The 22,968-nt window shown below is 43.9% G+C and overlaps 1 protein-coding gene across 2 annotated transcripts; it reads right to left on the bottom strand.

Moving 5' to 3' along the window:
- Positions 1-325: 325 nt before the first annotated feature.
- Positions 326-22,746, bottom strand: nrn1a (neuritin 1a). 2 transcript variants are annotated; one of them, XM_079489189.1, is made up of 3 exons: positions 22,652-22,746; positions 6,461-6,608; positions 326-1,155 (listed from the first exon to the last, which is right to left on the bottom strand). In XM_079489189.1, exons 1-3 carry the CDS (start codon positions 22,704-22,706, stop codon positions 909-911), a joined length of 450 nt encoding a protein of 149 aa, XP_079345315.1. In that variant the 5' UTR covers positions 22,707-22,746; the 3' UTR covers positions 326-908. The 2 variants fall into 2 exon arrangements, with proteins under 2 accessions (XP_079345315.1, XP_079345316.1); XM_079489190.1 differs by lacking the exon at positions 22,652-22,746 and adding an exon at positions 7,816-7,889.
- Positions 22,747-22,968: the final 222 nt, after the last annotated feature.

Raw genomic sequence — 22,968 nt, 5'->3', positions numbered from 1 at the left:
TGCTCCAGTGCAGTTGATTAGAAAATCATAATCCAAAATGAGTCTTCTCATTGACTTCCATTGTATTGTGAAACAGCTGTCAAAGTCACTCTCACTCTCACACTCTCGCATAAACAATAAAAAACAAATCTGATTCCAAGAATATAACATTACAAAACCCAGTATGGAATTTGTTTTGAATAAAAAAATATCAATTTCATGTTGATTTAGCCATTTTCTGTAGAAGAAGGAACAAAGAAGACCCGGAATGGATCTTCAGAGAACCGCATCTGGATCTGGATTAAAATCAACATTTTGCTTTAAAACAAATGCCGTACTGCAGGGTTTAGTCATGTTTCTTATCATCAGAATCAGCTTTGCTTGTGTATACCTTCATGTGCTAAAACAATGTCTTTGCGAGCTGTTTCAGGCATGTATAATGGAAGCCAAGTCAAGGAAGAGCTATTGAATTATTCATTTCTAATCAACGTGCAACAGAGCAAATTAATTCGCCACATCATGACAAGTTAAGTACACAACCCAAACTTCTACCAAAATGTCACTTTAAATATTGCCATCAACCTGCCAAATCAGATGCAAGGTGTGATTGGATGAGCGCTATAGCTGAAGCCCCGCCCCACCTTCCCGAATATCCTTATATGGTAAAACCATGCTTTCCGTCCCTCCTCTTCGGATGACTTTGTTGTGATAATAAAATCCATGTTGGGGGTTGTAGTTCTTTTGCAGTTTCTTTTTTTTTTCTCTCGATCTAGATGAACACAAAACATCCGTTTGTCTTGTCTTGAAGTAATGGTTTCTTGTTGAGGAATAGCTAGCACTCATTTTTTTATTCTGTGTTTTCATGTATTTTTTTTCTCTTTTTTTTTTAAATATATTTTTTTTATTATTAATTACTCCGCTGTTTTCTACTAAAAGGCAAGCCAAGTCACTAGCAGGGTGGACAGTGCTGTTAGGAGGAGCAGGGTGATGGCCCCTCTCGGGGGCCCGGCGGGTGTTTTGGGGGCCCCTCCGTTGGCGCCTCCACAGAGTTCAAACAGACTCCCTCGGAACTGCAGGCTGCGGGACTCCTTCTTGAGCTTCTCCCACAGGTCTGTGGCCCCCTCCTGGCAGTCTGCCAATGCCGTAGTGGCGCACGAGTGGAAGTCATCCCAGTAACTAGAGAGAGAGAGAGAGAGAGAGATAAAAGCACACAGCATATGGTACGCTGTTGCTATAAGGGGCCATGCCCACACACAATGAACCTCTTTTAAGTTGCTGCAGCGCCAGTCTTTCATGTATTTCTGCTGAAGACGGGCTGGTTGGGTTTCTCTTCTCAGCGACGACCATCACGCTTTAATGCTCTCGATGCTGTAATGACCCATCGTGTTTGTGTGGTGTTGAACTTGCTGGGTTCTAATGGTGTTGTTCTCTGTCCATGTGTAGGAGGAGGGGACCAGCCTGCAGTGCTGTGCCTAGAGGATGCTGCACACCTGACTCCAATCTGGCTCAAGTGTATTTAAGGATAAGTGCCGTAGCCGTAAAGATGAGCTTACCTTAACTTTGTCTGGGCTGCCATAGCCGTAAAGGTGAGTTTTGTTTAATCCACGTTAATCGGGGAATAATTAGCATCATGTTAGCATGTTTGGAGCATTTTTAGCTAGCTACAGACCGAGACCACGTAAAAACGGCCAAAAGTCCGGTGTGCACGCCCATGCACGCACACAAGCCGTCTTTATATGCATTATGGCTCATAATCTGCTCGAAATGCGATATTCGGCGCTTGATTAAAGCTTAATTTGACTATGACAATAAATGCGATCGCGGGGTCAAGCTGATCAGCAAGAAAGTTCCTGGGTTCTATTCCCGCTCGGGACGCTGTGGGTGCTGGCGGCGTGTTTCCTCCTCCGCGTCATCAGTGCCCATACCCGAGGCGGGGTTGGCGAAAGGGCCTTTCTGTGTGGAGTTTGTATGTTCTCCCCGTGTCCCCTAGGGTAGGTATCCTCACAAAAAACATGCAGTAATCCTGGTCTCTAAACTGCCTCCCCCTGGCCAGCTGGGGCGCCTGATGGAGGGGAAAGGAACTGGTTGGAATAACGTGTTCCTTCCACGCGCTATGTCCAACCAGGGAAACTCCCCCCTGTCAGGTGTAAAGGAGCAACTTGGACACTCGGGCATGAAGGAAGCATGAGTTCAAGTCCGTTGCTCTCCCCATGTCCCCCATATATGGGGACTAGGTTGGCGGAGAGTGTGTAGAGCCCAGGATCACATTAGATAATTGACACAGGGGTGAAAAATGGGTTACAAAATCGTGGGATAAAAATTATAAACAAAAAAAGCTGATCCCAGGTCAATATTATTAGATGGCCGACTTTCAGTTCCGGTTCAAACTGGTGTAAACATCTGCTACTTTTTGGGACAGGTTATGCAAAAACGTCTGGCACCCAGCACTGGCCATCTGCTGGCCATCCGGCAGAATGGCATCTAACCTGTTAAGCAGGCTGGTCAAGGCCATTCTCCCTCTCGCATGAACAGAGAACAACACCATTAGAATCCAGCAACATCACACAAACAGGATGGGTCATCACAATGCCCAGGCGTCTTCTTCTTCTTATTATTCTTATTATTTTTTATTTGGTGCAGGCGTGCAGCGACCTGGGCGCTTCAAGCTGGAAACAGTTGAACGTTTGGAGAGAAGTCATTTGATCCTCCTGATTGTGTGTGAAGTATATGTGATAATGTACAACCTGTTCGTTATAACACAACCATGATAAGAGGTCTGCATGCATGGGCAAAGTGTTTGAATCTTCTGCGGGTGATGGTCAACAGAATAATAATAAGCAGCATATGTGGTGAAGCAGCATATGCTGTGTCATGAGTCATGGCTTTTTAAAAGCCCAGCATGGTGTTCCCAGTGCGCTGCAAGTGGACAGTATGTGTGCCAACCCTGGCTGATACAAGAGAACTCTGTGTTCCGAGGCAACAACATGGCTCTTACATGAAACCACTATAGCTCACTGAAGACTATATGGTGGTCTAAGAAGTACTCAAGGATTCAAAATACAAGCATAGTTTAACTCCAACAACTAGTAGCATCCGACCTCCGGCCCAGCCAGTCTTTGTAAATTGATGCTATATTGGGTTTTCTATTGTATTGTATTATAAGTATCGCTGATGAATTGAGTACAATGGACCACAATGGAAACAAGCCCCCATGGGGCTTTTTTCTGTTATCCTTTAACATTTGATTGTACTACCTGTGCTGTAACAAAACTGTTAATATAGTGTTTGATCAATCAAACAAACTCGGGTAGCAATACCACAATGTAAAGTACCTACCTGTAAAACTGTACTAACTAAAGCTGTCTGTATCTCTCCGTTCCTTCTAAACATCATCCTTCCATCGACCAGCATCCCCCATCCTCCCCCCCTTGTTCTATATCTATCTGTCTGTCTGTCTGTCTGTCTGTCTGTCTGTCTGTCTGTCTGTCTACTGAATAATTTACTATTTTTTTATCTTTATCTCCCTTTCTCCATCCTTTTCTTTCTCTCGCTGCAATCTTCAAATTTTCTCTTTCTTTCTTTCTTTCTTTCTTTCTTTCTTTCTTTCTTTCTTTCTTTGATGGAGGGATTACACCAATCTGTTGTCTGACGCGTGCTGACTCCTGCCAAATGACCCCCTCTTCTCTCTCTCTCTCTCTCACACACACACACACACACACACACACACACACACACACACACACACACATACACACACACACACACACACACACACACACACACACACACACACACACACACACACACACACACACACACACACACACACACACACACCGTATCTAATCCAATCTGCTCTTATTGATGTTGACCTCCTGAACCGAGCCGTGTTGATGCGGTATCTCAGAGCAATTAACGTTTATGTGTGTGTGTGTGTGTGTGTGTGTGTGTGTGTGTGTGTGTGTGTGTGTGTGTGTGTGTGTGTGTGTGTGTGTGTGTGTGTGTGTGTGTGTGTGTGTGTGTGTGTGTGCATGCAATGAGGCAAATTAACACGCCCCACCTGCCAGGCTTTGGGACTGCGGTGATGGAGTTGTAGCTAAATTAAAAACCTGTGACCGTGTGTGTGTGTGTGTGTGTGTGAAAGAGAGAGTGAGCATGTGCACACATGCCTGCAACCGTGCATTTATATATGTGCATGTGTTTGTTAATTTGCAGCAGTGTGTTTGTGTGTGTGTGCGTGTGTGTGTGTGTGTGTGTGCGTGCGTGCGTGCGTGCGTGCATGTGTGCGTGCGTGCGTGCGTGCGTGTGTGTGTGTTGGGTGTCAGGGGGCTCCTCGCTGCAGCTTGCCATCTGGCGCCCACCCGTTCTGGGTGGGAGAGGGAGGGAGGGAGGGAGGGAGGGAGGGAGGGGGTGTTGCCAGAGGGCGGGGCGCCTGGCTGGTGCAACCCCACCCACCTCCTCCCCCCAGAACAACCAGTCCTCCCACCATGTACCTCCTCCCAGTTAACAGCCGTCATATAGCTGTGTTTATCTGCTAATAACAGATATTATAAACTGCTCCATGTATGCACAGTAACATCATCAGAGTTAATGTAACTCTGACAACAGGCTGTTGGATGATGTAATCTACTACTGTACACAAGCTAATCACCAGAGGAAATGTTTTCACTGTTGTTGTTGTTTTTCTTTTAATTTACCCAGGGTAGTAGCTGAGCACAAGTGCTCATTTTCAGCAACGCCCTGCACATAGAAACACACAGACAGACACACACATTAAAACCTGGGAGCTGAGTCTTATACTGTTGGCCACTAAGCAGCTCCACTAGAGCAGTTGGGGGTTCAGAGCCTTGCTCAAGGGCACTTCAGCGGTGTTGGGTGAGTGATGACCAATCACTTCCCGACCCAGATTTTTCCTGCCCGTCTGGGGAATCGAACCGGCAACCTTTCGGCAACAAGGGCGCTCCTCTAACCCTTAGGCCACCGCTGCCCACTGTAGGTTAGGTTGGTACAGTCAGAGATGGACAAAGAAATATGCCACCCCAAAACGTATCAAAAATTATACAAATACGTATTTTGAAAATACATGAAAATACATTTTATAAAAGCCGATGATTAGTCAAGTCATAGACTGATTGACAAACAAATTAATTGTTTTTCATGGTGTTTGGAACAATGTTTACCACTGTATGAGAGAGCGCAGGCCAGAATGGCAATGTTATCACTTTTCATTGAAAACGGTGGCGTAATTCACCTAGGGTTGCTGGGTTATGTAAACCCATACATTCACACAGACTTGTGTCATTAGGGGTGTTAATATAGCTGGGGCTGGAGCCGGGGTTCAGAGTTCTCCCAACCGGAATAAACAGTGGCGTGTTGGGTTTTCAAACGCAGATGCTTTAAATACTACTAATTTAAAAGTAGGTGTCATGGCTTGCCAGATCACAGGTGCAGGAGGATGCTAAACGCACACCAGTCTTAGTAGTGGTGCCAGCTCACGGCAGAAACATCTAAAGAGTTACGTCTTAAAAAGACAAAAGAGTGGCTGCACACACTGATAGCCAAAGAGCCGATTATTTATTAGGATGCAGAGTAAAAACCAACGTTTCGGCAGTACAACTGCATTCTTCAGGGTATTGCTAGATCACAGGCACAGATCCTTGTTGCCACTCGGCTTTTTATTGAACAATCCGGAAGATACCCACCCGAGGAGGATTGTAACATCCGTGGCTCTGGGGCGAGCACTTTATATTTGAAATCTGAACATGTATGTAGACGTTAACGTTCTAAATGGGAAAAGTGCGTAAAACAGGTTGAAGTTCCGCCATGACAGGCGAGCGCCATGTGAACCATGGCTAAATCGTCTCGTATACGTAATAATAAGTCAACTTTCCGAGGGCGAGTGTTCCAGATGTCCTTCTGATGGATTTTTCTTGGCTGTCAAGTGTCAATATTTCTATCATCCAATGAATCGCTCTGAAAGTGATCCAAAGGATCGTACGCTATTATAACTCTATGGGGAAGACCATTTTCTTTACACGGGGCTAAAACCGGATGTGACGTTTGTGGGCGTTCCTGTCTACCTTCGTGTCAATGTATACACTGGATTTCACCAAGGGGGCCATTTGTAGTTGAACCTTTTGTGAGGGTGCGTTAGACAATCATGCAGGGGCGGAGTAGAAGTGATTATGTATTTATTCACAGTACAAACCATGTGTAAATATTTAAAATGTGTCAATTTGAGAACACAATAATATGTACTTTAAAATAAAGAAAATCCAAGATCTGAATCTTGATACAAAATGTGGTTTGTTTTCAAAACGCTGTCACTGAACGATTCTGTGACGTACAGTGATAATGCTTTCTCTGGCGACCGCCAGGCTCACTTATACTGTATATATATAGGCTTATAGACTACAGTACATGGGTGGGTGTCTGTGTGTGTGCACGAGTGTGTGCGTGCGCTCATACGTCCGTCACTTACGTGCAGATCTTGTGAAGGTTCTCGCGTTCGTCCAGCTCCTGTGGGTAATGAGCCATGTTCTCCCCCAGCTCCAACAGACAGTTACTGAACCCTTTAAACACCGTCTCACATTGTCCTGTACTGGCTGCTACTGCCTGTAAGACATAGTCTGTGAGGGAGAGAGAGAGAGAGAGAGAGAGAGAGAGAGAGAGAGAGAGAGACCTTTAAATGCAGTGTCACATGGTGCTGTAACATTCTCCCACCCTTGCTGTCAAGCAGGTGACGGCTGGGGACAAATTTAACCACACAGCACTATTGGACTTTTCAGAGGGTGCAGTGCTGTTGTGGAATTCTGGATCAATCAGTATGAGGCAAGAGGAGTACGACAATATTTTCAAGGTGGAACAAGTGCATTAGACACTCCGATGTTCTGCCAGTGAACACAGGTTAGGTATCAGACCATAGTTATAGTTATACTACCAAAACAAGACAGGCTGTATTAAAACAATAGCTATCAGGCCTATAAGTGATGATATCTTGACTCTCAGGATATGCAGAACATCCTAAGGGTGAATAGCACTGGTCTCACTGACGCCCTGATATGACTTGAAAGCCTCTGCGCACACAGGTCGATTCCATTGCTGTGTGAGCGGTCCAATGTTTTTACCGAAAATAAGCAAAACTACTCCTACTCGCTAATCACCAAAACAAAGCCTGTGTTGGTAAAAGTCTCCAGGCTGGGAAGTGTCTCAGGTCCCCAGCTTCTCTCTAAAATGCACTTTGTGCCATTTTAATAAAGTAATGTACCGGACAGACTAGTAACTTGTTCTACTACTACATTTCCGGGTTGTGCCTGTGCCGATCCAGTTGGATGCATTTTATTTCATGGCCAAACTAGTGCATTTTAGAGAGAAGCCATGGGGACCTGAGACACTTCCCAGCCTAGTGAGAGAGAATCGCTAACGCACTGGACCAGGGCTAAAGGATGAACAACATAAGGCAACAGTGAAGTTCAGACAATACAATGCATTTGTACCACACAGTTCTTGACATGATGATTTACGATTATGTTCCGGACTCGTGCGGAACTCGGACAGCACTGAGTCGGCTGAAGCGGACTTCGCAATGTTCGGCAACGATTACTCGCCTTTCGCCTGTATACCTCTCGGGGCTCAAGTCCACTGCCACAGTTTTAACAGTTTTATTTTTTTGCTGCACTATATGTCTTGTGTTTGAGACCGGCACTTCCTCATTCCCCTGGTTCTCCCACTTGACCATTGATTTTGTCAGGAATCCTCCCTAGACCTGGCCTCTGTGTTCACACCCCCCTGCATTCCTAGCAATCAGTGTTCAGCCTATTGCCTGTTTCTACTCACCTGCTGGCTGTTGCTCTAATTAGTTTGAGGCTATTTAAGTAAGTGAACTTCAACATCTCTATTTGTCAGTTTGTCGTCGTAACTCCTGTTTTCTGTTCCAGCCTGAACCTCCTGTTTCCCTGTCTGATCCTGGACTTTGAAGCTGACTGCCAGTTTTTGGATTTTGCCTTTTGCCTTGCCTTGTTTGCCTTTTATGTGACACCTATGGTATTGACTTTTGTTCAAGTAAAGACTGAATTATCTGCATCCTGCCTGTTGCCTGCTATTTTCTGCATTTGAGTCCTCCTGAATACCCTGACAGATTTAAACAGCTCATTTTCTTCTTTCTGCTACTGTGCTATGTTGCTGCTATTTTGTTCTTTTTTTCTATTGAGTTTGTTGCATTCCCTTCGCCCCAGCATCCACCTGCGGGCTCTGTTTCTATTGTTAAGTATACTACATTAGTGCCATTGATCCAAGTCAGAACACGTGCAAATAGATGGGCGGCTGTGGCTCAGGAGGTAGAGCAGGTTGTCCAATGATCCCTGGGTCGGCGGTTCGAATCCCGGCTCCTCCTGTCCACATGTCGAAGTGTCCTTGGGCAAGACACTGAACCCTACATTGCCTCCAATGAGTCGGTTGGTGTGAGCTTGCCACCATTGGTGTGTGAATGTGGTAAGTGAGGACACTGGCGTCGACTGTTCGCCGCTTCACCTCCCAATGTATGAATGAATGAACCATTGTAAAGCGCTTTGAGCACTTGGAAAAGCGCTATAAAAATGCAATTCATTATTAAAATAAACATGCTCTGAAAATGTGGTCAGATGGGTGGGGTGTTAACGCGTGCAAGATTGCAAGATTCTCAAGTTGGCCCCGATCCAGAAACGTTTGAGAACCTCTTGTATCACCTGCTTTGATTGCTTTAAGTATCACCCCATAATCACCAGTAGGTTACTCACCAAGACCATGCAATGGAGCAAGTATAGACTCTACTGGAGCCTATACTGCATTAGCCTGGCTAATAAGCCAGACTCAAATCACACTGTCGTGTGGTATTTGAGTCTGGAGATGCTGTGTATGGATCTTGTTTCCCGGGGGGCGGGTTCAAACATTTTCTCCTTGACGCAATTGGTTAGAGCTACTGTCAGTCAAAGGTCTCAAGCATTGAACGTCACTGTACCAAAGCCCGCCCATATTGCATACCGTGTCCCGATTGGCCACACCAATTCTCTGGTGTAGGAAATGGGCGTACAATTGAGCCTCTCCAGACCGTAATCCGCCGGCAGGCACATTTCTTTTTGCCAACGGCTGATTCGGTCTGGCTTATTAGCCAGGCTAATACTGCATGGCTGTGATTAGAAATTGCGGAATTGAAATGACACCGAAGCTAAAACATTGTGAAACTGACTTACGTGGCCGGTTATGACTGAGGTTAGGGTTAGAGTTAGGGTTAGATTTAGGGATAGGGATATTAGTAGTCGGACAACGCCACGTCGGACAATGGCTGACAACAACAATGTCTCTGCTCCAGAAGAGTCTACTGGCTCCATTAAATGGGCTTGATAAGTATAACCTACAGGTTGATATGCGTTGATAACACCCGAATCCGCTACTTGTGTGAAAACAACCTCAGTCGACCCTCTCAGAAAGACAAAATCAATGACTTTGATCAATGTTCACAAGACATCCCCCTGACCCCAAATCCAGACAAATTTCTCTTGACAGGATATGATTTGATAAAAGGCAAACTCTATTCTGAGGCGGCTTTCTATCAGCCCTCTTGGCCATGAGTTCAATCAAGCTGTACCCACCCCCCACCCCCACCCCCCCTCCGGCAAGCAGATACTCATTTCAAAAGAATTGAACTGTCGCACACGTCTCCTGTTTTAATGCTTGGCAAAAGGAGAATATTGTATCATTTAGCTCTCCATCAAAGCTATTAAACCAGCGGTTCTCAACCTTTTACTGGATCAGAGACCACGTGAAGTTGAATGTGTTCCCCGGCCAACAAATTCCACGTGCAGTTATGTTTAGGGTAGGGTTAGTAATAGGGTTGTCCCGATCGGATCGGGTGATCGGAATTCGGCTCCGATCACATGATTTTCAAAAGATCAGAATCGGGGAGAAAAGATCGGATTTTTTATTGTCTAATGTAAATCTCAAAGAAAGATGTATAAGCACAGTGAGATTTTGTTAAAAAAAACTGTTGTGTTTATGCTAGTTGTTTTCCTTCTGGTCCCAGTCAGAGATCATCAAACAAAGACTAGTTATACTCAGAGGCGTGAAAGACACCTAGCTATGATGAAAACAAAGGAAATACAACCCCCGGCCCCCCGCTATGCATGATGTCATAGGTGTCTGTAGTGAGATGAGAGTGAATGAGAGTTTTAACTTAATTGACTTCAGTCTAAACTGTATTCACTCTAATTAACTGTCAAGTTAATTTCCTGTTCAACTCCAAAGGACTAGAGACAACTCAAGATTTCCAACTCAAATCAACTTTTTATTTTACAACTTTGTTTCTTTTGAACTGGCTCCAATTTGTTGATTGGTTGGTTCATTAATAGGTTGTAAACCTTTAGACAGAAAAATTAAATAATATTCATAGCATATTCACAACACAATGACAGTCATTCTAATAAAAGTATAGTCACATTTTGCCTTTCAATAATTGAAAGGCAACACAACAGACTAGACATAGATTAGGATATTTGCTATTGTGATATGGCTATATAAAAATATAAAGATCGGATCGGGAAAGATCGGTATGTCTCAAAATCGTGAAAACGTGATCTGGACATCCCTACCAACAATCAATCGATTATTATTATTGAGGGCAGCTTAGCAGCTAGACCCTCCTCTGTCCAGCGTTTAGTGTGCAAACACAAACATTGCGTAATACAAACACACAGACAGACAGACAGACAGACAGACAGACAGACAGACAGACAGACAGACAGACAGACAGACAGACAGACAGACAGACAGACAGACAGATAGACAGATAGATAGATAGATAGATAGATAGATAGACAGACAGACAGACAGACAGACAGACAGACAGAGACATAGATAGATAGATAGATAGATAGATAGATAGATAGATAGATAGATAGATAGATAGATAGATAGATAGATAGAGATAGATAGATAGATAGATAGATAGATAGATAGATAGATAGATAGATAGATAGATAGATAGATAGATAGATAGATAGATAGATAGATAGATAGAGAGCTGTGCAGAGGAGGAGGGGGAGACTAGATTGAAAAATCGAGGGAGGACTGAGGAGAGGAGTCTGAGGAGAGATAGAATATATTAGAGGGGGATGGGAGGCACAGGGAACCAGGGCAGAGGAGAGGGGTGGGGGGGTGGGGGGGGGGCGGGGGGTGGACCATTAGCATTCTCAGTTTTCATGTGGAGGCCGTAAACAGAGCATCTCTGTTACATTTCCTTAACATTAAGCACAGATCTCATACCAGGCTGAAGGTTGGGCCTATAGGGTCCAGTGCAACTATACCGCTGCTTTGAATATCTAATGTAATATCTAATGTTATGCATCCCCATCCCAAAACGGTCAGCCAAGTCCACTACACCAGGTGTCAGCCTTGATAAAATTCACAGCAAGCCATGCAGATGTGAGCATGACTTCCAGTAGGCTATTGGAGTACTTGATTTAAAAAAATCACACCCGTGTGAACTGAGTGGTGCAACAGTGACGTCACACACTAACCATAGCAACCATGCTCACCCATACAGGCACAAACACACACGGGTACTAACAAAGCCAGTTGTGGTTTGCACCACTCAAAAAATTAGAATTCAAAAATTATTTTTAATACCAGTAAGACGCCCTGAGGGTGAGAAGCGACCTCACCCTAAAGGGCGCACACGTCTGCCGTCACCCACATCTGGGTGGCGGCAGACGACAGACTGGGGGGTCAGATCAACATATGGAATGAATTCTGTACTGGCCATATATGGAGCGTGTCTTGACAGTGTACAGGGTTTGATGAGGTCAGATCAACATATGGAATATCAGAACAGGAAGGACGGGTGGGGTAGGATCAACATGGAATGTCAGAACAGGTCAGCTCCATATATGGAGATCTAACCGTTTGAAGTCAGCTGTAGAGTTGCTGGCTGGCTCCATATATGCAGATCTAGGTGATGATCCAGTCTACTCCATATGGTATGGTTATCCAGGGTTATAGATATAGATGTGATCAGTGTCATGATGTGACACGAGTCCTACTCCTAGGTGAAGTCACCTGCAGGAGCCATATAGTCACAGAATGCTTTACAGCTAATTGAGACACCTGTATGTGAACATTGCCACCTCAAAAGATAACACTTCTTCCTTCCTGTGACATCTGTCCCTGTTCAGCCGTCTCTGGTGACGGCAGATCAGCTTCATTAATCATTGCCCTTACATCTTACACCTTCCTCGTGTACACCAGACAGATAAGCAGGGTTGAGGAGCTATAACTTTATAGGCAAGTAAATTGGGCATCCAGCTCAGTGGCCTTGTGGTTAGAGTGTCCGCCCTGAGACTGGGAGGTCGGGGTTCGATCCCCGGCCGGGTCATACCAAAGACTCTAAAAATGGGACCCAGTGCCTCCCTGCTTGACACTCAGCATCAAGGGTTGGATTGGGGGTAAGTCCCTGCGACATATAGCGTCATGTCCAGGGGGTGTACTTGTACATCAAGCTGCCTCACGCTACAGAAACAGGAGATAGGCTCCTGCCCTATGGGCCTCATGGCTCGGCAAGGCTACTTACTTACTTAAATTGGGCGTAAATCTGTGATGATGTGGTCAAGAAAAGAAGCAGCCAGTCTGACATATACTCTTTCACGGTTTCTGCAGGAGCATAAAGGACATAAAGCTCATGCTCACAAGTATGATCATCTTTTCAAAGGTACCTGATAACCTGAATGTTCACATGGTTCTCAATTAGCCTGAACACTTAGTGACTGAGACAGACTGTGACAGGTATCTCAAATGAGGTGTCTCTAGTGGTGACAGGTGAGACTTATATTGTATATCAGCCTGATCGCTATCTACTATGGTAGTGTGTGCAGCCGTGCGTGCGATTTGGTGCATGCGTTGAGTGTTTTTCGCCACATCCAAATCTTCCCCCAACTCCTAGGCATGGCCCTGAATGTCCAGAGTGGAATCAGATCACAAAGGAAAATGTGATTAAAATCTGATTTATAATGATGTGTCTCAGTCTGGACTTGTGTAGCTCTTAAAGATCAGATTTCTCTACGGCCTGAACCAAACCGGTGTGCATTTTGACTACCTGTGAGTGGCTTGCACTATAAAGTAGTCTGAGTGAGGCAAACATTGAGACAAATGTCTAAGACCGCAGGCACATCGTAAAATGTATACGCTCGCATCCAGAGCAATTTACAAAGTTCAAGAACAGAGTATGAGACATGAACCCGTGTCAACCAACAGCAGGGTGAGCAGTCGACTAATTTGTCTGAATAACTTGCACACTTAGCCCCTGTCTGCAAATAAACAGCATGCCATCTATCTATAAATGCACTAAATCGCTGTGTGTGTGTGTGTGTGTGTCTGTGTGTGTGTGTGTGTGTGTGTGTGTGTGTGTGTGTGTGCGTGTGTGTGTGCGTGTGCGTGCACGTGCCTGTGTGTGCCTGTGCCTGTGTGTGTTTCCGCACATATCTTGAGAACTGTCTGCCAAACTGACTTCAGACTTGTCATGTGTATCACCAAGGACCCGGGGGGTGCATGTGATGTGCCAAAGTTGGTCGGATCGACAGATGTCCAGAACCCAAACTCCACAAAGCTCTGTCTGTCTGTCTGTCTGTCTGTCTGTCTGTCTGTCTGTCTGTCTGTCTGTCTGTCTGTCTGTCTGTCTGCCTGCCTGCCTGCCTGCCTGCCTGCCTGCCTGCCTGCATGTTATACATATTAGCCTATTGTATTCATAGACTGGCCTCCATGATAATGGTTACAGCATTAAGTACTGTGTAGCTGAAAAGGCGCATGCGTTCCAAATGCATGACATCATAGACGGGCCCTTTTCTTCACAACAAAATCATATTCACTTTTGTTGGCCCGAGGCGATTATTCTGACGCGGGTTTCTATCAGCCCTCTGTCCATGAGATCGACTTCAGATGACCCTCATCTCTGGGTCCCCGTCCTGCCTCGTCTCTCTGACAAGTATTGTGTAGCCGAAAGGGCATGCGTTCAAAATGCATGACAATGATGACATCATAGACGGGCCCTTCTCTTCACAACAAAGTCAATTTTCACTGTTGTTGGCCGAGGCGAGTATGTATCATATTATACAGTATACAAGGAAAAGATGACGGAAGACATATTGTATAAGTCATGAGGCCTGCTCGGTGTGTCTGTAATGTATGAAATCAAGGATAGAACATGTATGTACAGTAGGCAATAAAAGGCCATTCACACCATGCACCATAACGATGACGATAACAATAAATGTAAAAATCGTTCTAACTCAAATGGATGTCAGCGACCATGACCACTACAATGAATACTATAGTTGTGGACTAATATGTCGTTTCGGATCACTCTGTGAGCGATTTTATGAACGATTGACAGCCATTCATAATCCATATTCAGGAGGACATCTGCATTGCAGTCGATCCCACTGACTGACCCTTGGAAAGTTGTGTCAGATTATCCTGGCTTTCAGCCCCACTGCGGTTGGCTCTGTCACAGCTGGACTGCGCAGTGCGTGCGTGCTAGAAGCTCTGTTTACTTTATCGCTCTTCGTCGCTCTTCAGTGTGGACTCTCATCGTTATAGTTATAGCCTAGTTATCCATCTCAGTGTGAAATCACCCTCGAGAGCAGGGGTTCTCAGCGTTTTTGGCTGGGGACCTCCGGAAATGCTTTGGCCATGTCTCGCGACCCCTGCCCCCCCCCCCCCTCCCCACCTCCAATACAAATTGACCACTACAATAACCGTAATAATAGAGAAACCTAAAAAGGTTCGGGAACCGCTACTCTAGACTAGTCTATATAGAGTCTATAGACTCTAGAAGAGCTTAGGAACTTAATTAGGAAACTGGACCTGAATTGAGGGTATGCGCATACATAAATCGAGTAGCAAAGTGAGTGGCAAAGTGAGTTTAACGTCATTTAATGCAATCAGAAAGGACTTTTCTATTTGGATGTATCTATTTGGCCAGAAAGTCTTTTTTTTTTGCCACTCAGTAGGTGTTCCCACATAACTTCCGGGTATGATGATGATATCATGCACATATCTATTGGCTCTGTACTTGGACTGCTTTTATCGACACCTTAATGTCTTCAATTTTGTGGATGCTGAGGTGGTTCAAGTGGTTAATACTATACCAGCTCGGCCAAACCACCCGTGACCCACATTTGCATTCTAAAACAAAAGGCCACACGCCAGAGGGGTGAACAACACGTGTGGTAGAGCAGTAGTCAAGAACCAAACCAATTTTAAATAATAATGCACATGCTGTAAATCTAAACTATAAAGTATGCACTATAAATCCACATTGTCACAAGCCAAGCTTTGCAAGGTGAGTATAACTGTCCCTCTCAGGCATTCACACTCAGTGGAATTGAACTCCAAACAAATGGAAGCAAATGGAAGAGCGTATAGTGACTAGTGAGAGTATCTGTCCATTAGTCACGGTGTTTATACTGTCTGCTGCTGTCGCTTTCAAAAGGGAGTAAAAGTGGTGGATTACAAAGACATTGCCTTCTTAAATAGTTCACAGCGGCTGTGTGTGTGCGTGCGTGCGTGCGTGCGTGCGTGCGTCCGTGCGTGCATGGGTGTGTGCGTGCGTGCCAGCCACTAGATCCTGAAACATTTAACAGAACATGGCCAAGTGTCCTGCTGCTACATTTACTAGAGAGAGAGAGAGAGAGACACAGAGACAGAGACAACGAGGTTTTGCTGCCATTTGCTTCTAAATGCTATCCGAATGCTATCCGAAGCTAACCTTTCAATGTGTATATATATATAGTTATATACAGTTCTTATGGTTTCTAAATTGCAATGTACAGTTCTTTATTCCCTTTTAATTGTACATATTTTCTTTTTATTGTTCTGTTACAGAAAGAGGTACAGATAAAGGGAGGAAGAGAAAGGGAAAGAAAAGAGAGGGAGGATTGGAAGAGAGACAGAGTTCAGTTTAGATGAAGAGATGAGGGGTGTGTGTGTGTGTGTGTGTGTGTGTGTGTGTGTGTGTGTGTGTGTGTGTGTGTGTGTGTGTGTGTGTGTGTGTGTGTGTGTGTGTGTGTGTGTTAATTTAGACCTAATATATAACACTCATGTTGCCTCCTTAATTCATTCTAATAGACATAAACCATCACCACCTCCCTTTATCACGACCTCTGCAAACCCAATTTCAAGTCAGAGGTTGTGTGTGTGTGCGTGTGTGCGTGTGTGTCTGTGTGTGCGTGTGTGCGTGCGTGCGTGCGTGCGTGCGTGCGTGCGTGCGTGCGTGCGTGCGTGCGTGCGTGCGTGCGTGCATGAGGGGACGGGTCGAGCGGTTCGTTAAGCAGGATTGATTGCGTGTATTCACGGTTTCCCTCCGGACGTGTGCATGTGCATGTGCGTGTGCACGTGCGTGCGTGCGTGTATGTGTGTGGTTCCGCTCGATCAACTGCAGACTAACACACCATGACGTGTAGGACACAGTATGGTGACACAGAGAGAGAGAGAGGGGGGGGGGGGGGGCAGGGGGAGGAGGATTAGTCATAGATAGATAGATAGATGGATAGATAGATAGATAGATAGATAGATAGATAGATAGATAGATAGATAGATAGATAGATAGATAGATAGATAGATAGATAGATAGATAGATAGATAGATAGATAGATAGATAGATAGATAGATGGTTTTATGTAAATTAAACCAGTGATTCTCAAACAGGGAGGAGGATACACACACACACACACACACACACACACACACACACACACACACACACACACACACACACACACACACACACACACACACACACACACACACACACACACCGAAGTATATAAATGCACTAAATGGTGGTTAAACTGTTCCTCATTTCGCCGGGGACCAGCTGGAACCCGCTCAAGGACCCCTGGGGGTCCACCTGGAACCCGCTCAAGGACCCCTGGGGGTCCCCGGGACAAACTTTGAGAACCAGTGGATTAAATGACTGACCAATGTAGCTTCAAAGTTTTGACAAGAACCTGAGAAAAGCGGTCCTTCTGTTAGTGGGCAGAGGCAGATATATCGGTGTCTGACGTGACCGTGAGGGAGGGAGACCGGTGCAGTATTTCCATTATGATCAACTCACAGAGACAGAATGAAAAACGATGATGAATTTAACTCACCGGACGTCTGATCAAAATGATGATCAAATATCTAAATAGTGAATGAAGTCACTTCAAAACTGTCTAGGGTGCATACAAAAGCCAGATTGGGCAATGCAATGACCTCCAACAATCTTTTAAAGTTAAATGATCCCTTTCAGAGGTTAAAAACAATCTCTCATGTGAAATAGCAGACAAAACTTGATGTTTATGCATTTTTTCCCACATTTGCATGCAGATACAGTATGTTGGTGTCTATGTTTTGGTTGAAGGATAGGCCAGTGTGAATCCCAGCATGTGGACCATGAGGATATTGCAAGTCGGGCCACAAATAATTGGCAAATACTTTATTTATTTTTTTATTTATTTTGTATGTTTTTTTTTGCGACTTCCGCCTTTATTTTATATTTTTTTATAGAGGGACAGACAGTAGGCTGTCAGGAAATGGGGAGAGAGATGGGGGAGTGACAGTAAAGGCCGTCGCGATCGGGAGTCGAATCCCCGGCACACTGCCAGACTGGATTACCAGCCATGGTGCCTGGACCACTGCATGAGCCACGGCCCAGGCCAACACTACGATTTTAATAACCATGATAATGAACGCTTTTTGAAAAGTTGAGCACCTCTGATATAGAATCATATTGAACATGAATCATACAGAATCATAGAAATTTAATTATGAATCATACAGAATCATATGAATCATACAGAATCATATACATATGAATCATACAGAATCATATACATATGAATCATACAGAATCATATACATATGAATCATACAGAATCATAGAATATGAAACTATTAATCTTACAGAATCATATACATATGAATCATACATAATCATATATAATATTAAAGTATTAATCATACAGCATCATAATTATAGAATATAGGAATCATACAGAATATGAATCATATACATATGAATCATAGGAATCATATAGAATATGATTCATATTAATCATATACACACAGACACGTGATGTGTGAGCTCTGCTGTATTGTGTGGGATGTTGCTGTTCTCCACACTGTCATTCTATTGGCTGTCATGGAACAGCATGACATCATCGCTTCTCCAAACACATGCATATATAATAGTACACACACACACACGCACGCACGCACGCACGCACGCACGCACGCACGCACGCACGCACGCACGCACGCACGCACGCACGCACGCACACACACTGTTTCACTGTTCTTTTTTTTCCTGGTCCTACCCCCCCCCCCCCTTCTCTCTCTCTCTCTCTCTCTCTCTCTCTCTCTCTCTCTTATCTCTGTCTTTCTCTCTCTTGCTCTCTCTCCCTCTTTCTCTCTCCTCCCTCTCTCGATGTCTCTCTCTCATCCATCTCCCTCTCTGCAGCAGTTTAAATCTCTCGTAGAAGCAGCAATAGCTCAACTTGTGTGCATGTGGTGCACATGATTGAGAGGGTGAAATCAGGACAGTCTCACACGCACGCACGCCCCCACGCACGCACGCACACAAACACACACACACACACACACACACACACACACACACACACACACACACACACACACACACACACACACACACACACACACACACGCACACACGCACGCACGCAATACAATTATGGGTGTCACTGTCAATGTAACTCAGTCTGGAGAGAACGACATGATTTGTGCCTGCACGCACACACGTAACAACGTAAGCAAGCACTGCACGCGCGCACACCATAGAAGACACGCCCACCTCTCTAGTAGTAGTGCCATGCCTCCCTCACTGCAAAAAACCCGCACAATCTTAACCAACATCTTCTCCAGAGAAGAACTAGGCCTACAAGCTCACACAATAACACAAACGCATCACAATCTGCTAGTTTTGGCTGATGTTTAATCTTATACACAATTTAATCCTGTTTCCACCTAAAACAAATTATAATAATCAAATAAGAACTGAGCGATCAAAGCTTAGTTTAAAATTGACATTTTAAATTTCCATTGTGTAGCTATACACTCCTAGAGTTACAAGTGGATTACATTGACACTGTGCTTGTTAAACGGCGGGGTGTGTCGCGATTATGTTTCATGAATGCAACTTTGAAGCATTTTAAGAGAGAGAGAGAGAGAGAGAGAGAGAGAGAGAGAGAGAGAGAGAGAGAGAGAGAGAGAGAGAGAGAGAGAGAGAGAGAGAGAGAGAGAGAATTGTATTACGATTTGAATTGCATTTTTTGCTTGGCAGAATGTGCTGAATAAATAAATAAAAATATATATTTAAAAAAGATATATATATATATATGCCGGGAGTGTTCATCGCACGCACGTGATCGCAGGCGCGCAGGAGATCGCCGCGCGCACGACCAAGAGGAGAGCGTCCTCATTCACAATAAAACGACATTTAACGAAATTGAAAACCAAATGGTACCCCCTGTTTCTCTATTTCCCCACGTTCGATCATTTGACCGCAAACATCATGTGAAAGGCACGGATCGAACGTGAACGAAAATGTCCCGTATACTACGACGTCAATACATTGATCGATTCGATGTATTTCGTGATATAGCCGGAGGCCTCAATAACCGCGTGCAGGACTCTCTTTATTTGCGCATCGAATGCGCGCATAGCAATTATAATGCTAGTCTTGTTGTATAGGCTTATTGGTAATAGTAGTATAGGTGATTTGATTATACATTAACATTTCAATATCGGTTCGACGGTTTATTCGGTGTGTCGTGCAGGGCAAGAAAGAGGAGACATGCTGCAATGGGTGACACAGAGAGACACTGCAGTCCACACAACAGCCAAACGTTAAACAGCCAAAGACATGATATGAAGTAGAGGTTACATGGATATGTGTGTCAAATATTATGAGATATTATCACAACCAAATCCTCATATCATTCATAAATAATCATAGCATATTTTCCTTTCCTCTCTGATCCCCATGATGCAGCTCCCATGCATATTCTAAATAGCCGATCTGCAAGCTCACGACACATTACATTGCGATGCATTGTGAAATTGTAGATCGGCTATATTTTTGGGCGACGATATTTGCAGACCATGTTGGGGGCGTATAGCCTGCAGAGCCAACTCAGGTCCGTTTAAAACTAGTATGAAAAAGACGCACTATATAGAGATAGAGAAGAGTTTATATCAATCTGTCATGTCAAATATGAGACGTAAAAAACAGCAATATATATATTTTTTAACATTGTAGTAGCATCCCCGTTATCTCTCTCTCTCTCTCTCTCTCTCTCTCTCTCTCTCTCTCACTCTCTCATATAAAATATTCCTTCATCAATTCAAGTAAAGCCCAAAGCGCATGCTTGCGTGCCCCCCCCTCCCTCCATCTCTCTCTCTCTCTCTCTCTCTCTCTCTCTCTCTCTCTCGTCTTCTAACAATAGCAGCAGACTAGAGAAAGCTGTGCCTCTGCGGCTTGAATAATTCACTATCATTCTCCCGCCTGCATGCCTGCATAGCGCATGCACGGATAGTAACGTTATACCACGACAAAAACCATGACATAAAATCCATCCACATGCAGTCGCAATTTACATTTACAATTTAGGGATTTATAACGTCGATGCTGTCAGGTGGAAACCTGTATGGCCCAAACTATACTTGTGTGTGACATTCTTGTATGATGAAGTAGGTATGGCATTATAATAATAAGAATAAGAATAATACAACTTGACTTAAAATAAGGTAATTAATACAGTTGGCCTACACATTATTGCCTCTCAAGAAACTATTATCAGTCAAAGAAAATACCAAACCCAGCTGTCAGGGTTGATGTTTTCAAAAAATAAAATAAATACAGGTGTCGTGTCAATATTCGTACGAATAAATACAATATTCGTCTGCATGTAAAAAATATGAATCGCGCAGGAATCCCGTCGAGGCACGTTGTAAACGTGCGCTGAAACAGCCTGATATTGTAGGTGAATTATGTATTTCTTGCTAAACGCAAAAATGCATATCCTCCCACACGTCAATGTAGCAGATAATGCGTATATATAACATACAGTATTTATATAAGTGTGGGAGTATAGGCTATATATAGCCCCGTGGTTCTCAAAGTGGGGTCCGGGGACCCCCAGGGGTCCTACAGGGTGGGGGTCCCCGCAGCTTAACGAGTTGATATCAAAATATATATGAACACCAGAAAAAAGCATGAAAGAAAGGTTTTAGCAACCAGAAGCTTCAATGTTTTAGCAGCTATATATAAGGAAAAAAGAAAAGACAAAATAACTGACCAAGAACGCATTAAATGCACACGTTAATCGATGTATTATTATTATTATTATTATTAGTAGTAGTAGTAGTATTATAGTATTATTATTATTATTATTATTATTAATAATAATTATTTACTTTTCCTGTTTCAATGGGAAAGTCTAAAAATGGGAGGAATGCACCAGAAGGGAGGGGGCGGGGGGGGGGGGGGGGGGGTTATCCCCATGTTAACACACCCCCATCTCTCTCTCCCTCTCTCTCTCTCTCACACACACACACACACACGCACGCACGCACGCACGCACGCACGCACGCACACACACACACACACACACACACACACACACACACACACACACACACACACACACACACACACACACACACACACACACACACACGCACACAATTATTATTTATTTTTAATAGAGTTGGCTACTATTAAAAAAAGGGCAATTCAATATTTTGTAAGAAAGAAAGAAAGAAAGAAAGAAAGAAAGAAAGAAAGAAAGAAAGAAAGAAAGAAAATGTGTAAAAGGTGTATCGACCGTTTCCACGTGTACCCTGCATGCCTCTGCAGTCCAAATACTACGACCGCTTCAGGACAAAACGCAGTGCACGTATAGCCTACACAGTGGACCATTCCAAACAGCCTCACTATGCCTCATGCATGAATCTATGTGTTATATGTTGCATGGCTAAAATACAAAACAAAGGAATGTACATTTATCCTAAATCAGGAGTTTCAGTTTCACTCCTTGGGGATTAAAACTGAGACGTCATTTTATTTGGGGGGAGGGGCGTTTTGAGTGGAAATGCATATGGGACCAAGATTTACTAATTCATATTTTAAATGTGGAACGTTAAAAAACGATATAGCTAATGAATGAATCTTCGTTTGTTTAACAAGAGATTAAGATGTATAGGCTACAGACGCATGTTTCATGATAAGTACTTTTTATGTTGTGATCATGTATTCATTGTATTGCCATGCTTTTTGTTCTTGCTTATTGTAAATCGCTCTGGATTAAGAGCGTCTGCTAAATGCCTAAATTGTAAATTGTAAATTGATGTAGGTTATAGTCTTTACTGAAGGACCGAAAAAATAGCAGCTATAGTATTGTATACAAGCATGCGACGTGAACTTGTAGACCTTATTTGTTATTTTTCGGCAACAACCGCCCCCACTGTATAGGCTACTGTAAGCATAACATTATAAAATGTAACCTGCACCTTGTGTTTTAAATTGAACAACGAATGTTTTAATTAAACAGCAGCGTATACATTACATTAAAAAGCAACAACTTACCTATGTGAAAGATTAAAACCAGTAAAGCCAGTGAGAGACATTTGCTCGCTCCCATCCTCCGTGCACTTCCACCATTGGCGAACAAAGATGCTCCTTTATGTCTTAATAACTAAAACAACAACAACAATAATACTGTACTTATTGTAAAAATCTGAATAACGGTGGTGATAATGAGAAGAACAATAACGCAACAACGTCACGCATTGTCCCCCCAAAAGCGTCCCACGACAAAAAAATAAAAGAACACGATGCAACAACCACCATGCGACGCTGCCTGTCGCTATCTGTACATGCAATGACTCTCCACCGCCTGTCCA

Source organism: Electrona antarctica, assembly GCF_951216825.1.
Source record: "Electrona antarctica genome assembly, chromosome: 20".
Taxonomy (NCBI): Eukaryota; Metazoa; Chordata; class Actinopteri; order Myctophiformes; family Myctophidae; genus Electrona; species Electrona antarctica.
Note: the sequence above shows the minus strand (reverse complement) of the source record. Positions and strands in the feature narration are given on the sequence as shown.